A 16,069-nucleotide genomic window follows, 5' to 3' on the forward strand; every position below is an offset into this window, starting at 1 on the left:
GCCCGCGGCGACGCACCGCGCCGCGGGGCCGTCGCTCGCGGAGGCGACGATCCTGTCCGTCGCGGGACCCACGGCGCGCAGGCTCGGGTACCGCATAAACGGGACTTTGTCGTGGCCGCGGGCTCTCTTCGGCGCCTGTATCTCGCGATCGCCAAAGCTCCCCCCAAGGGCTGTGGCAGAAACTGCTTTGCGATGCCTCGTCGCTCTTTATATACGCTCATTACGCCTCGCCGCTCTCGCGCCGTGGCGCCCATCGCGTTCAACGAAGAGGCGGATGACGAGGCCAAAGCGAAGACAAACCAGTGGTGGCCGTTGCTTCGGGCCCTCGCGTCGATGGTCGTGTTGGCGCTCGCGTCGATGGTCGTGTTGCACGCCTTCGTCGGCCCCGCCGCCGCCGTCGACGGCGCCGACGCGCGCCTCGTCGCATCGCTCGCGCGCGCCCACGTGCCCGGGTGGCGCGAGGCGACGATCGCCGTCGAATCGCCGGAGACCCAAGGCAAGCGGAGCGCGGCGTTCGTCGCGCGCGCGACCGGCGCGTCGCCCGCGGCCGTCTTCGCCGTGCTCCGCCGCGGCCCGGACGCCGTGGCGCCCGCGGCCGCGCGCGCCGGCTGCGCGCCGCGAATGTACTACTCCGGAGGCGTCGCGGACGACGCGCGCCACGCGACGATCTCGGCCTTGGCCGGCGACCGCGTCGGGCGGGACTTTTTAGCGACGAAAAACGTGAAGCTCGCGCGCGCGTTCGGCCGCAAGATATGCTGCGTCCACCGGCTCGCGACGGCCGCGCCGGCGCCGAAGACGCTCCGGGCCGCGCTCGCCGCGTCTGCGGTCGCGCGCCTCGACGCGAAGACCGAGGCCGCGGTCGTCGAAACGACGGACGACCCGCGGCTCCGGGGGCTGGTCCGTTTCGCGCTCCGGAGCGCGGCCAACTGGTCGAGGAGCGCGATGATGGAGTCTCACGTCCTCGCGCACGGCGACCTCCACAGCTGGAACGTGCTGCTCCGGGACGCGGACGTGGCGATCGTCGACTACGAGCTCGCGCACGCCGGCGGCGGCGCGATCATGGACCTCGCGATGTATCGGCGCGTTCGCGACCGCGACAACGTCGAGGCGCTGCTCCGCGCCTACCACGCGTGCCGCTTCGGCCGGTCGGGCGAGGGCGGCGACACGTACGATCGCGGGCTCGCGCGGAGGAGCGAGGTGCGAAAGATGCTCTTCGACCTGGAGATCGGCGTCGCGAACATCGTCCTCGAGAAGCTGGCGACGTGCGCGACGCTCGCCGGCGGCGGCTGCGCGCGCCTGGACATCGGACGCTTCGTCGCGACCGCGCGGCACCTGGACCCGGTCGACGGCGCCGCGGCCGCGCCGCCGTCCGCCGCGCAGATCTCCGCCGTGGGCGCCATGTACGCGGCCATCAGCGACGAGACGCGGCGCGACGCCGTCGTCGACCTGGGCCTCTACGCCGCGTCGCGCGGGAGGTCGCGGGCCTAATTTAGGCCCTAAACCTCCGACGTGACCCGGAGCGGCGGCGGCGGGCTATGCTATTACCCGCGCGCCGCGGCGGGGGTCTGGGGCCGGCTGCGCCGGGAGGACGCCTGGGACGCGGCCGTGTTCGGCCGGGACGCGGTGTTCGGCCGCGACCGGCCGCGGCTGGACCCGTGGTGGGAGTCCGTCGCCGTCGTCGGGCGGCTCCAGAGGTCCTCCTCGCCCTGGCGGTCCCGCGGGCCGTAGTGGAGGACGCCGGGCAGCTCGCTCCAGAGGAAGGACGCGCGCGTGTTCGGGTTCGCCGACGACGCGCGGCGCCCGCCCCCCGACGCCGACGACCGCCGCCGCTCGCCGGACGGCGCGAGCGCGCGCGGCGCGAGGACCGTGTCGCCCGTGCGCGGCGCCGCGAGCGTGAGCACGAGGGTCGTCGACGCGCGGACGCCCGCGTCCTCGAGGCATAAAGCGTCCGCGACGGGAGAACCGTCGAGCAAGACGACGTAGCGCGGGTCCCTGGCCGCGCAGGGGCACCGCGCGGAGGACTTGGCGGCCACGGCCCGCTTGACGTCCTTCAAGGTCGCCAGGGGGCTCAGCTTCAGGGACACGAGCGCGCCGTTGGGCGCGCAGCAGGAGAAGCGCGTGAAGCTCTTCGTCTGCCGCGCCGTCCGCCGCTTGTTCCGCCCGTAGGCGAACGCGGCGACGCGGCGGAAGTACTGGTACTGGAGCCACATGACCGCGACGCGCTCGCCGAGCGTGTCCCGCGCGGCGCCGCCCGGCGTCGTGCTCCAGACCTGCAGGATCTCCTTGAGCTGGCGCGCGAAGAGCGTCGGCTTGAGCAGGGCCGGGTTCCGGATGCGCATGCCGGGGGGCACGACGATGCCCGGCGCGATGAGGTGGTTGCCGCCCTTGAGGAGCTTCGGGAAGACGACGCTCATGCTTTCCTCGAGGGCGGCGCGGGGCGGCGCGGGGCTGCCCCCGGCCAAGCCCAGCGCGTCGGCGTGGGGTGCAACATCCGTGCATCTTGACGATCTGGGTCTGGGTCGACGATGTCTATTCTCGACCTGCGGCTTTGTGTGGAAAGCGATCCTCCTGCTCGCGCCGCCATCTTCCGTCTCGTGTCGCGCCGCCCGCCACCATGCTGCGCACGTCCCTGAGCTCCCTCGCGCGGCGCGCGGCGGCCGTCCGCCAGAAGTCGGCGGCCGTGGCGACCTTCGACGACGGCCCCGCCGTCGACGAGACCTTCGTCGGCGGCTACCCGGCGGGCGACGTGCAGACGACGAAGCTCGACAACGGCGTCACGGTCGTCAGCACCTGCGCGGCCCCCGTGGCCACGATCGGCGCGAAGCTCGGCGTCGGCGCCGCGTCGGGCCCGGCGTCCGCGGCCTTTGCTGCGTCGAAGATGGCGTTCAAAAGTGCGAACGGCGCCACCGACCTCAAGATCCAGCGCGACCTCGAGCTCCTGGGCTCGACGCCCCAGGCCGACGTCTCCGCCGCCGGCCTCGTCGTCGCCGTCGAGGCGCTCAAGGGCGACGGCGCCGAGGCGGCCTTCAAGTCCGTGGCGACGGGGTTGGGCGTCGGCCGCGACGCGTACGTCGCCTGGGAGTTCGACGAGATGAAGGCGTCGCCGGGCGTCCTGGCGTCCCTCGAGGCCCTCGCCACCGACGGGGCGTTGGCCGCGGCCGCGCGCGAGGCGGCGGGCGCCGGCGGCAAGGTCGCGTGCGCCGACTCGCTCGCGGCGCTGTCGTCCGCGGACGTCGACGCGTTCCTCCAGGACGCGCTCGCCGCCGCGCCCCTCACGGTCGTCGCCATGGGCGTCGACCACGCGACGGCGAAGCACCTCGCCGCCGCGGCCTTCGGGGACCTGCCCGCGCGCGGCGCGGCCGCGGCGCCGCCGGCCTTCGAGGCGGGCATGGCGACCGTGTCGTCCGGCTCCAGCGCCGTCGCGCTCGCCGTGCCCGCGCCGGCCGACGCCGCCGTCGCCGCGGTCCTCGCCGCCGCCTGCGGCGGCACCCTCGACGCGGGGCTCCTCGTCGTCGCGGGCGCGGACAAGGCCGCCGCCGCGGCGAAGCTCGACGGCCTCGCGGCCGCGGACGCCGGCGCCGCCAAGGCCGCGGCCAAGTTCGACGTCCTCTCCAAGACCGGCATGGACCTCTTCCTCCTCCTCGCCGACGGCGTCGACCCCGCCAAGCTCGCGGGCTCCATCGACGCCGTCTCCGACGCCGCCTTCGCCAAGGCCGCCAAGGCCGCGGGCGCCGCGGGCGCCGCCATGGCCGTCTCCGTCTAGGCGGTCCCCCGCGAGCGGCCGCCGACCCCTCCCCCGCCGCGACTAACACCTTGAACACAATCTCACTTCTCTTGAAGTAGGCCTTGAGGTGCACGTTGAGCCCTGAATAAACCGAGTGATCTGATCTGAGGTGGGCTGCTGAAGCTCCGCCTGCACCGCGCAGCAGCTCAGTTCGCGCGACGACCATCATGCGGCTGCTCGCGGCGCTCGTCACATGCTGCGGCGCCTACACCGTCGACTGGTGAGTGTTGGGCACCTGTTCACCGCAGAGGTAAGCGGCAGCAGCACCGGTTTCACATCATAGGAACGCCCAGTTCGACGCGGACCCGAAGACGCTCACCGTCGACGCCGACGCCGACGTCGCGTTCGAGTGGAGCGGCGGCCACGACGTCTGGTTGCTCGACGAGGACGGCTACGAGGGCTGCGCGTTCTCCGGCGGCAGCTACCTCGGCGGCTCGTCGGGCGTCGTCGCGGCCGGGCCCGCCGCGGGCGAGACGCTCTACTTCAGCTGCTCCGTCGGCTCGCACTGCTCCCAGGGCCAGAAGATCGCGATCACGGGCGCCGCCGCGGACGACGACGCGGACTCGACGAGCTGGTATTTCAAGAAGTAGAAAACGGCGTCCCGCGGCCGCGAGAGCCCTTGGGCGGGACACCGACGAGGAATCGTCGTGCTTCGTAGGTCGAAGAACACCTGCGAGAAATACGTACGCTGCCGTGTGATCTGGAGCGGTCCGCCACTTCGCCGTTCATAGGTCTCAAAGAAGTCGAAGAACTGCAAGAAGAAGGACGAGTTCAAGGTGAAGGCGGAGGCGAGACGCCGGCGCCCCGCAGCCCTCGTTCGACGTACGTACCAACTCGTAGGACGCCTGCCCGGAGACCTGCGGCGCCACGTGCGAGGACAGCACGTCGTGGTACGACGCCCGCTCCGTCCGGCTCGCGCGCGACGACGAACGCGCAGGTACTTCAAGAAGAGCAAGCAGACGTGCTCCGAGTACGTCTCGAAGAAGTCGAAGAACTGCGCGACGCCGGCGTCGCGTTGCTTTTTGCCAGGTCTCATCGTGACGCGCCACAGGCAAGAAGAAGGACGGCGCGAAAGTCAAGGTGCGAGAGTCTCGCGCGCCGCGCGCGCGAGACGCGCCGCGCGCCGCAGGCCAAGGACGCGTGCCCGGAGACGTGCGGCGCGTGCTAAGGCGTGTTATCGAGAGAGGCGCGTGCCCCAGTAGGTGCGGTCGTCGCCCTGGGACGCGTAGGTCTGGCCCGTGCACGCGTTCTCGTACCAGACGACGCTGTCGCGGTCCGCGAGCGCGCCGATGATGTCGAGGTCGTAGTCGCGGTCGACGTCGGCCATGGCCGCGAAGCGGATGCCGCCGGCGTCGTCGGAGACGTCGTGGGGCGCGAAGGCCATGGCGCCGTCGTTCTCGTACCACGCGACGGTCGAGTCGTACTTGTTCGACGCGAGGACGTCGACGTCGCCGTCGCCGTCGAGGTCCGCGGGGATGACGGAGTAGGCGCCGTCGGCGCCCTCGGAGACGACGTGGGGGTCGAAGGCCATGGACCCGTCGTTCTCGTACCACGCGACCTGCGACGCGCCGCGGATCGCGGCGAAGATGTCGACGTCGCCGTCGCCGTCGCCGTCGCGCGCGACGACCATGCGCGGCTGGACGACCTCCGTGTCGACGACGATGCGCTCGAAGCCCATGGCGCCGTCGTTCTCGTACCAGGTGATGGAGTAGTCGTAGCCCGTCGCGACGACGACGTCGACGTCGCCGTCGCCGTCGAGGTCGCCCGGGAACACGGACCAGGGCCCCGCGATGCCCTCGGCGACGACGTGCCGCGTGTAGACCCAGCCCGCCTCGTTCTCGTACCAGACGACGGAGCCCATGGTCCAGGACGACGCGATGACGTCGTCGTCGCCGTCGCCGTCCATGTCGGAGACCCACACGGACACGGCCGCGTGCGAATCGTCGACCAAAACCTCCGTGAAGACCATGGCATCGTTGACGAAGAGGCGCGTCGAGTTGTCGCCCCAGGACACGGCGATGACGTCGAGGTCGCCGTCTTCGTCGAAGTCGGCGAAGGCCGCGAAGGCCGCCTGTTCGGCGTCGTCCGCGATGACGCGCTTCGCGAAGCTCTCGGCGCCGTCGTTCTCGTACCAGGCGACCGTGTCGTCGTGCAGGGACGTGGCCAGGAGGTCGATGTCGCTGTCCTGGTCCATGTCCGCGGCCCAGACGTAGGACGGGTTGTCCGAGTTCCCGTCGATGACGCGCTCGTCGAAGACCAAGCCGGTGTCCGCGGAGCAGTCCATGCGCGCAAAGGCGGCGGGCGACGGCGCCCTCGTCGGCGCCCGCGTTTTGGTCGTGGGCGCCGGCGCCGGCGCGACCGTCGGCACGGGGGCGAAGGTCGCGTAGAGCGCCGCGACCTGGGCATCGTCGAGCGCGACGTCGTAACAAAACAAGTCGTCGACGGAGCCGAAGAAGGGCGCCGCCGTCGTGCCGCCGATCGTTAAGACTGATGCCGCCGTGGTCAACGACGCCGCGCCCGTGTCCCGGAGCGCGCCGTCGACGTAGAGCGCCCAGGTCCCGGCCCCGTCGAAGGTCAACAGCACGAGGTGCCACGCGCCCACGACCAACCCGACGTCCGCCACGGCCACGGCGCAGGCGCCCGTGAACGCGAGCTCGAGGTGGCCGTCCTCGTCGCCCGTGGCGATGCCAAAGTTCTCGCAGGGGCCGTCGCCGCCGCCGACCTCGAGGACGTAGGCGCCGTCGAACTTGTCGAAGCGGAGCCACGCGCCCAGGTCCGCGGCGCGTCGCCCGTGAGCTCGGGCACGACGTCGTCCATGGCGAAGCCGTGCTCGCCGCCGAAGAAGCGCGCGGGCGTGTTGAAGGGGCCCGTGTTCAACGACGCGCCGTAGGTCTCGGAGATGGCGTAGCCGTTCGCCGAACCGTCGAACGTCGGCTGGTCGTAGCCCGTCATGGACCCGTCGTCGAAGTCGAACCAGAAGACGAGCTCGTCGTCCATGAACGCGAGGACGTCCGTCGGCGCCGCCGTCGGCGCGTTGCTGCAGCCGCAGGCCTCGCGGCACGCCTCGTAGGCGACGCGGCCGTCGTCGCCGACGGCGGCGCACCGCGGCTCGTGCTGCCGCACCCAGTCGCAGTGCTTCGACGGCGTGTTGGCCTTGAACCAGGCGCCGTCGTCCTCGCACTTCGTCGGGGCGCGCGTCGGGTCCGCCGTCGGGGCCGGGACGGGCGTCGTCGTCGGCGCGCGCGTCGGCGCCGGCTTCGTCGGCGCGGCCGTGGGCCCCGCGAACGGCGCGGTCGTCGGCGCCGGCGACGGTTTCGCCGTCGTCGGGGCGTCGGACGGTCGCAGCGACGGCGGCGCCGTCGTCGGGGCCAGCGACGGCGCAAAGGGCGCCGCCGTGGGCCAGAGCAAGGGAATAAAAAACGCGTCGTCGAAGTCCTCGACGGACGACGCGAACGTCGCGGCCGCGGACGTCGTCGCGGCGCTGGAGAGGGCCGCCGAGGCGCCGTAGAGCTCGCTGTACTGTTCCAGCGCGGCGTTGAGCTCGTCGTTGCGCAGCAGGGCCGCGCGGACGGCCGCGACGAGCAGTAACGACGTGTTGTAGCGCGCGCTCGGATTTTCCACCTCCAGGACGAAGCTCAGGTCGATGGAGGCGACGTCGACGGGCTCGAAGTCGTCGATCTGCAGCGACGAGTCGACGAGGGGCTCGACGCCGTCCGGGCCGTAGAGCGCCGCGAAGAGCGCGTCGCGCGTCGCCGAGGCCTCCGCGTTTCCGAACGACGCCGCGGTCATGTTCGCCACCCGGAACGTCGCGCTCACGTAGGCGACGGCGAGGCTCGCGTAGGGCGTCGTTTTCGCGGCGCCGCCGCCGCCGTCGTCGTCGTCGCCGCCGCCCGCGGCGACGACGCGGTACGCCGCGAAGCACGTCATCGCCAGCACCTGGGCAGCACAAGAGTGATTCAACGTCGCTTCAACGTGAGTGTTCCGCGCGCGCGCGTTCCGTAAAAAGCATCCACGCTTCGAGACCGTTCCGAGAGATGATCGCTCGTCCCAAAATCAGCCAAAACGAGTGGAAAACGGCCGAGAAAGGAGCCTTTGAAGTTGGGAATTTCGCTCTCTTGTGCTGCCCTGGCCAGCACGAAGAGGCAGCACCAGGCCCCGAGAAACGTGCGCGCGCAGCGGTCCGACGACGCCGCGCCGCCGTCCTCCGGCTCCGCCTTGTCCCGTTCTTCGGGTTCCTCCAACCCGAGGAAGGCCCGGCCGGCCCGCTCCGTGGACGCGCGCCGATCGCGCGGCGGGAGCTTGATCTCCGGAGGGACGCCAACATCGTCGACACGTTTCTCCCGCTCGACCTCCTCGAGCTGGGCCGCCATCCAGTCCTCGGCCTCGAAGTCGGGCTGGGCGGGGACGCCGCCGTCCTCGGGCGCGTCGTCGATGTCCGGCGTGTGGCGCTCGTTCGGCTCGTCGACGGGCGCGTCCGGGTGCGGCCGCGCCCACTCGCGCTCGTGCTGGCAGCAGAAGAAGGGCTCGAGGCCCGTGAGGGATCGGACGATGTCGAGGGCCGCGTCGGGTTCCGGCGCGTCGAACTCCGGCGCGTCCGGCACCGCCGCTCTGCGCCACGCGGCCTCCTCCGCGAGGCGCCGGCTCTCCCTGGGCGCGTCGAACCAGCGCTGCGGCGACACGGCCTTCTGCGCCGAGCTCGCGACGGGGGCGAGGTAGGCCGGCTGCTGGTGCGGCGGCGCGCTCCGCGCTTCGCCGCCGAGGCTCCGGCGCCGGCTCTCCATGAAGTCCTCCTTCTGGCGCGGCGCGTCGCCGCTGCTTTGCCGGCCCCAGCGGTCCGCCATGGGTGCGCTGGCAGCGTCGCGTCACTCACGCGGCGACGGCACGCGCGTCCTCGAGGCTGCCGATGCTTCGAAGCAAGAAGTCGAGAGCAACCATCCCCATGCTCGAAAAATCGGTTAAAAGTGATTGAAGCGGATACGGACGCTTCATTGCCCCCCAACTTACCCCACGATTCGGTCCAGTGTGCCGGTTTGGGCGGCATGGCGCCGCGCGTCGGCGGCGCGTTGGCGCTGCTCGTCGCCGGAGCATCGGCCCAGTGCCACAACAACTGCAACCAGAAGGGCCTCTGCAACAGCCGGTCGATCTGCGAGTGCTTCACGGGCTACGCGGGCCCGGACTGCGCCGACCGGAGCTGCCCCTCGGGCCGGGCCTGGTCCGACATGCCCAACGCGACGGACAGCGCGCACGCGTACGCCGAGTGCTCGAACCGGGGCTACTGCAACCGGAAGACGGGCTTCTGCGACTGCGACGCCCTCTTCGGCGGCTTCGCGTGCGACCGCCTACAGTGCGCGACGATGTACAGCGAGGCCGAGCCGGACGAGTTCGGCGAGCAGCCCGAGTGCAGCGGCCACGGCCGCTGCATGAGCGTCGCCGAGGCCGCCGAGTCCTTCGACGGCTTCCACCTGAACCGCAGCGCCCACCGCTACGACCCCCAGGGCGTGCCCTACGATTTGTGGGACGCGGACATGATCTACGGCTGCGTCTGCGACCCGGGCTTCGAGTCCTTCGACTGCTCCAAGCTCACCTGCGACGTGGGCGACGACCGGCGCACGGTCGGCCAGCGCGACGAGGTCGCGACCCTCTTCTGCAAGTGCGAGGCGCCCTGCAACGGCAGGCTCGCCGTGTCGTTCATGGGCGACGAGTCGACGATATCGCCCGCCGCGACGGCCGACGATTTGCGGATCAAGCTCGAGGGCATGCGCTACCTCCACGCCGAGGCGGGCCTCCTCTACCCGAAGCCCATCGCCGTGACGTCCGGGGGCACGACGGACGGCGCGATCTGCTCGCAGGGCGGCCAGCGGAGCGTGATCGAGTTCCTCCGCGACGCGGGCGACCTGCCGCCGCTCTGGGTCGACGACGCCGAATTGTTGAGCGACATGGGCCGGGGCTACGCCTACATGGAGACGAACATGACGCTCAACTGCTCCTGCGCGGCCTGCTCCGGCTCCTTCACGCTGACCTACGACGGCGAGGCCACGGGCGGTCTGTCCTACGACGCGTCGCCGGGCGACGTCGAGGCGGCGCTGCTGCGGCTCTCCAACCTCCAGGAGGGCGACGTCCGCGCCGTCCACTGGGGCGGCAACGCGGGCGCGGGGCTCTGCGTCGGGGAGAACATCCTCGTGACGTTCACGATGCCGTCGGGCAACCAGCCGCCGCTCGTCGCGACGTCGTCCCTGCTGGAGTCGGGCGCGCCCGGCGGCGCCATCGACGTGTGCAGCAACGACGGCACGAAGGAGCGCGACCTTTGCAACGCCGCGGGCTTCTGCGACCGGGATGGGCTCGTCACGCTCGACATCGAAGCGACGGATCCGAAGTTGGTCAACGGCACGTGCGCGTGCGACGAGGGCTTCGTCTTCGACCAGGACTTTGGCTCCTGCGGGCGGCCGGCGTACAACACGTCGGCGTGGACGGGCCTCCAGCGGTGCCCGGGCTACGTCACGAAGGACACCGCGCGCGAGCCCGCGGCGCCGCTGAACTGGCGGTGGCTCTACGTGGCCGACGGCATGAACCTGACGGAGCTCGTCGAACTGGAGAACAACCCCGTCGTCGTCTCGTCGGCGAACGAGTCCGGCAGCGGCGACGTGAAGCTGCCCGGGGCGTACCAGGTCGGCCCGCTCGAGCCGAACGAGGAGGACGTTCCCGAGACGACGCAGCTCTGGAACATGACGAACTCGTCCGTCGCCGGCGTGGCGCTGGATTTATCGTGGCGGGAGTTGTACTACGTGGACCGCGACCTGGGAGGCATCCGTGTGGCGAAGTTAAAGAACTACAGCGACCAGCTGACGATCCAGGAGAACCGCTTCGAGAACACGATCGTCGTCCAGGGCCTCGGGAACACGATCGACGGCATCACGCTGAATCTGTTGTTCGGCGAGCGGACGCTCTACGTGGCGGACCCGGGCCGCGACGGCCACAAGGACGGGAAGATCTACATGGTGTCGCTCGAGGACCGCGGCGGCGCGTACGGGGAGACGTACCTCTACGCGAACGTGACGAATCTGACGACGGTCATCGGGAGCCAGGTGGCCCTCGTGGACCCCCAGGGCCTCGCGCTGGACCTGCTGAACCGCAAGCTCTACTGGACGGACTCGGGCAACAGCTCCGTCGAGGACGGCAAGGTCTACATGTCGAATCTGGACGGGTCCGACGCGGTCTGCGCGCTCGAGCGGGGCCTCTGGGACCCCATGGGCATCGTCTTGGACCTGCGCAACTACACGATGATCCTCACGGACGAGTCCGCGGGCCACAACGGCCACGGGGCGATCATCAAGGCGAACATGGCCTACGGGCCGGAGACTGTGTGGAAATCGACCACTGGTTTGGGAGGTCCCCACCAAACTTCAGAACTCTCTAGCTCGGTCAAATCGAAGTCGATTCGGCTGATTTTTGGGACGGATCGATCGCTCTCGTCGAGTTCTCAAGCGCGCAAAGAGCTTGCGTCGAACCATTCGAATACGCTCAAATTGAATTCGGGTTGAAGATTTGATTGCCACACAGGCCGGAGATCTGGAAGCAGAAGCCCAACGCCATCGCGTACTACGCGAACCGGACGTGGTGGCAGGTCATCCTCGAGGAGTACGAGACGCTAACCGTGGGCGGCGTCGACACGCTCCACAAGCCCTATGGGATCGTCCTCGACACGACGAACGACATGCTCTACGTCTCGGACTCGGAGTCGGGCCACATCATCAAGTGCGACGTCAACGGCAGCTTGGGGAGCGTCGTGCCCATGACGTTCATGGACCAGGGCGTCCCCATGGGCATGGCCCTGGACAACGGCCTCGGCCCGTCCCAGGACCGGGGCGCCTACGAGTGCTACGGCCACGGCCGCTGCGGCGGGCCCGAGGCGAACTTCAAGTGCGCGTGCGACGAGGGCTGGTACGGCAACTGCAACATGTCCACGTGCCCGCTGGGCCGCGCCTTCTTCGACCAGCCCTGGACGCGCGACGAGGGCCACGCCCTCGTGCCCTGCTCGGGCAACGGCTACTGCGACGCGTCGACGGGCGCGTGCGACTGCCGCGACGGCTTCGAGGGCGGCAACTGCGAGCGGCTGAGCTGCCCCGTGGGCGCCAACGGCGAGACGTGCTCGGGCCACGGCGAGTGCCTCACGATGCGCATGCTCGGCGCCTTCGCGAGCTACAACGGCGAGCGGACGCCCGTGGACTACGGATCGCCCAAACAGATCAACGCGACGGCCTGGGACGCGGACGTCGTCCAGGGCTGCCTGTGCTACGCGCCGGGCTACCGCAACGGCTCGTTGCAGAACATGTCCGCCTGGACGGGCTACGACTGCTCGCGGCGCGAGTGCCCCACGGGCGACTACGCGGCGCAGCCCTACGTGACGAACGCGAACGGGACCCGGGTGTTGAAGTCCTTCGAGGAGCAGGTCATCACCTGCAAGGCGACGGGCGGGTCTCTGAAGTTGACGTTCCGCGACGAGACGACGCGCGCCATCGAGTACAACGCCCGCGTCGAGGACGTCGCGGCCGAGCTCGAGGCGCTGTCGTCCATCGGGTCCGTCGACGTCTGGGGAGGGCAGGGCAACGCGACGGGCATCCTCTGCGACTGGAACGCGAACAACGTCTCCGTGTCCTTCACGTCGGAGCTCGGCGACGTGCCGCTCATCGTCGCCGACGGGTCCCTGCTCGACGGCCCCTACGAGCTCGTCGTCAAGGAGTACCGCAAGGGCACGAAGGACGACTACGTCTGCTCGCTCCACGGCGAGTGCGACTACGACACGGGCACCTGCGACTGCTTCGCGCCCTACACGACGTCCGACGCGAACAACGCCTTCGGCTTCCGGGGCGACTGCGGCGTCGCGCTGCTGTAACACGGTGCGCGCTCATCTTTGAGCGGCTCGTTGATGGCATGTTGACGACTTGTTGACGAGGACGAGTCAGCATGGGCAAATCATTGGCGCCCGTCGTCGTGGCGGCGCTGCTCGTCTCTACGGCGAGCGCGCTGCGGCCGCAAACGCTGCGCACGCGCGCGCCGACGCGCCGCTCCGGCTTCTTCGACGCGCTCGTCGGCGGCGATCCCGCCGACGACATCCGCGCCAAGGAGAAGGTCCTGCCCGGCCGCTGGCGGCTGAGCTTCGCGCTCCCGGGCTACGACACGCGGAAGAACGTCATCGCCGAGTTCGACGACCTGCTCGGCTACGAGCCGCCCCAGGGCGAGCTCGTGCTCGTCGACGCGGAGGGAGCCCGGCGCCGCGCCGGCAGCTGGAAGCTGAGCGAGGACCCCGAGGACAAGAAGGACGGCCTCTGGGTCTGGGGCCTCTTCGAGGAGCCGCTCTACCCGTTCCTCCTTTTATCGTTGGACAGCGAGCAGATCGGGCTGCCGTCCGGCGGACGCCTGCAGGTGCAGATGGGCCACAAGGCGCGCCCCGGCGAGGACCAGCAGCTCCTCGGGGCCGGGTCCGTCGCCGTGCGGCAGAAGGAGATCTACGAGGCCGACCGCATGGGCATCTCCAAGGCCGTGCTCGACATCGACACGGCCATCGGCACCGTCTCCGCGCAGCCCGTGCGAAACGACGAGCGCGGCGCCGCGGAGCCCGAGCCGGACGCGACGCCGCTCGCGGCCGCGGCCGAGGCGACCGAGGAGTAACACGCTAGACTACTGGCGGTTCCCAGGACGACTCGCCCGTGGCCGCGTTGTAGTAGTAGAGGTGGCCCTCGTCCGTGTAGGCGCTCGTCCAATCGCCGCGCTTCGTCTCGTCGGCCTTGGCGAGGGGGGGCGTCCCGAAGCGCCACGCCGACGAGCGCCGCTTTCCCCGACCCGAGGCGCCGCGGCGTCGTCCTCGACGCGCGCGCGCTCGTCCGCCGCGTCGACGGCGGCGCCTCCGGGAGCTCGACGCTCCCGCCGTCGGGACTCAGCGGGTTCGGCGTGAAGTCGACGGGCGACGCCGCGCCCGTCGAGCTCCGCGGCTTGCCCTCGTCCGGCGCCGGCGGCTCGTCGCTCCGCCGCAGGAGCACGTAGCGCCGGTAGCCGTTGGCGCAGACGGACGCGAGGCTCGCGGCGAGCGTCGCGAATTCGATGACGCTGTCCGCCGACGGCGCCAGCAGCGCCAGCACGGACGCGACGGCGGTGACGCCGTGCTTCGCGAGGTCCAGGGCCAGGGAGACGCGGCTCGAGAAGACCGTGGGAAACGACCGCGCGAAGTGCTTGAGGCCGATGCGCTTCAGCCGCACCACGCCCTCGTCGTCGCGGTCCCGCGCGTTCGCGCGCCAGGGCAGCAGGGGGATGAGCTCCGGGTCCAGGGTCACGAAGCCCGCGATGACGAGCAGCAGCCGCCGTTTGCGCGGGTCCGCCGGGAGGTCCAGGCCCGGCGCGACGACGCGGAGCCGAACGAGGAGCGCCGCGGACCTGGGCAGCAAAAGGGTGATTCAACGTCGCTTTAACGTGAGTGTTTCGCGCGCGCGCGTTCCGGAAAAAGCATCCACGCTTCGAGAGCGTTCCGAGAGATGATCGCTCGTCCAAAAATCAGCCGAAACGAGTGGAAAACGGCCGAGATATGAGCCTTTGAAGTTGGGAATTTCGCTCTCTTGTCCTGCCCCGCCGCGGACGACAGCGCCGCGCACGTCAGGACGCTCACCTCCACGTAGAAGAGGACGCGCCGCGTGTACCAGAGTTCGATCAAAAAGCAGATGACGAAGGCCGTGTCGCAGACCGACAGGAGCAGCATCGTCCGCTTCTGTTTGTCCGACACGCGCGACTCCGCCACGACCAGGATGGGCTCGAGGACGGCTAGGAGGCCCAGCGCGAGCACGCCGAGCGACCGCAGGATCCACCGGTACCAGACGCTGCGCTTCTTCGACCGCGACCACGCGACGCCGCCGCTGGCGATGAAGACGAGGCCGTCGTCGTCGACGGCATTTGCGGCGACGACCGTCGCGTTCGTCGGCCGCAGCGACGGCGCGCGCGACGGCGCGCGCGACGCTCGGGCGACGACGGCGCGGGCGACGACGGCGCGGGCGACGACACCACCACCTTTTGGGGCGCGGGCTCCGCGGACGGCGCGACCGTCGGCCGCGGCGTCGGCCGCGGGGTGGGCCGCGGGGTGGGCGGGTGGCAGTTGGACGCCTCGCACTCCAGCCACGAGTTATCGTAGGTGATGCCGTCGTCCTTCACGGCATCGGCGCACCAGGGGTAGTGCCAGCTGCCCTTCCCTCCGCTACCGACGTCCGTGCAGGCCTCGTAGGTCACATCGTAGTAGATGAACGGGAAGATGCAGCCCGCGGGCTGGCAGTCGTCGAACCAGTCGTCGCCGAGCGCGACGCGGGCGATGGCGGCGAGGGCGAGCCAGCGCACCATGGCGGCGCCGGCCGTCACGCCGCTCGGCGGCGACGGAAAGGCAGCCCCATGATGCACGCGCGAGACGCGGCAACATCTACATGCAGACTAAAAGCAGTCCGAGTTGCCCAGGCCTAGGCGTGGCGCAATGAATTGCGCGATGGGATCCGCCCGCGCGCCCACGTGCCGCAGCCGCATGAGCTCCAGCGACGTGTTATCGCTCGCCGAGGCGCCACGCCGTCGAGCGCCGCGGCCCCGACCCGAGGCGCGCGGACCGCGTCGACGACGGCGCCTCGGGGAGCTCGACGGCGGCCCCGTCGAAGGTCTTCTGCAGCGGGTTCGCCGTGAAGCTGACGGGCGACGACGCGCCGCGCGGCGCGCCCCCGTCCGGCGCGCCCGGCGCCTGGGCAGGAAAAGGGTGATTCAACGTCGCTTCAACGTGAGTGTTCCGCGCGCGCGCGTTCTAGAAAAAGCATCTACGCTTCGAGACCGTTCCGAGAGATGATCGCTCGTCCAAAAATCAGCCGAAACGAGTGAAAAACGGCCGAGATAGGAGCCTTTGAAGTTGGGAATTTCGCTCTCTTTTCCTGCCCTGCCCGGCGCGTCTCCGCGCCGGAGGAGCACGCAGCGCCGGTAGCCGTTGGCCAGCACCGCCGCGAGGCTCACGGCGAGCGTGGCGAACTCCAAAACGCTGTCCGGCGACGGCGCGAGCACGGACACGATCGACGTGGCGGCGGTGACGCCGTGCTTCGCCAGGTCCACGGCCAGGGAGACGCGGCTCGAGAAGACCGTCGGGAACGACCGCGCGTAGTGCTTCAGGCCAAAGTGCTTCAGCCGCAGCACGCCCGCGTCGTCGCGGTTCCGCGCGCTCTCGCGCCAGGGCAGGAGCGGGATGAGCTCCGGGTCCAGGGCCACGAAGGCCGCGATGACGAG

The 16,069-nt window shown here is 70.5% G+C and overlaps 3 protein-coding genes across 3 annotated transcripts in view; 1 reads left to right on the plus strand and 2 right to left on the minus strand.

Annotated features, from left to right (window-relative positions):
- Nucleotides 1-2,730: 2,730 nt before the first annotated feature.
- On the minus strand, nucleotides 2,731-7,711 carry AURANDRAFT_65178 (hypothetical protein; the record flags this gene model as incomplete). Its single annotated transcript, XM_009040074.1, has 5 exons — nucleotides 2,731-2,862; nucleotides 3,813-3,865; nucleotides 4,417-4,454; nucleotides 5,008-6,506; nucleotides 6,590-7,711. 5 exons carry the CDS (start codon nucleotides 7,709-7,711, stop codon nucleotides 2,731-2,733), a joined length of 2,844 nt encoding a protein of 947 aa, XP_009038322.1.
- A 1,136-nt stretch (nucleotides 7,712-8,847) lies between these two features.
- AURANDRAFT_14995 (hypothetical protein) lies at nucleotides 8,848-12,611 on the plus strand (the record flags this gene model as incomplete). Its single annotated transcript, XM_009039963.1, has 2 exons — nucleotides 8,848-9,396; nucleotides 12,522-12,611. Coding segments are annotated over 2 exons (639 nt in total), but the record flags the coding sequence as incomplete, so codon positions are not given.
- Nucleotides 12,612-15,350: 2,739 nt separating this feature from the next.
- The window catches only part of AURANDRAFT_65180 (hypothetical protein), a gene marked incomplete at both ends in the record, with an annotated part of 6,094 nt that continues 5,375 nt past the window's right edge, over nucleotides 15,351-16,069 (minus strand). Inside the window, 2 exons of the mRNA XM_009040073.1 lie at nucleotides 15,351-15,539; nucleotides 15,761-16,033. Of these exons, the coding sequence (XP_009038321.1) occupies nucleotides 15,351-15,539; nucleotides 15,761-16,033 (462 nt within the window). The remainder of the gene's footprint in view (nucleotides 15,540-15,760; nucleotides 16,034-16,069) is intronic.

The sequence above is a fragment of the Aureococcus anophagefferens genome (assembly GCF_000186865.1).
Source record: "Aureococcus anophagefferens unplaced genomic scaffold AURANscaffold_13, whole genome shotgun sequence".
Taxonomy (NCBI): domain Eukaryota; class Pelagophyceae; order Pelagomonadales; family Pelagomonadaceae; genus Aureococcus; species Aureococcus anophagefferens.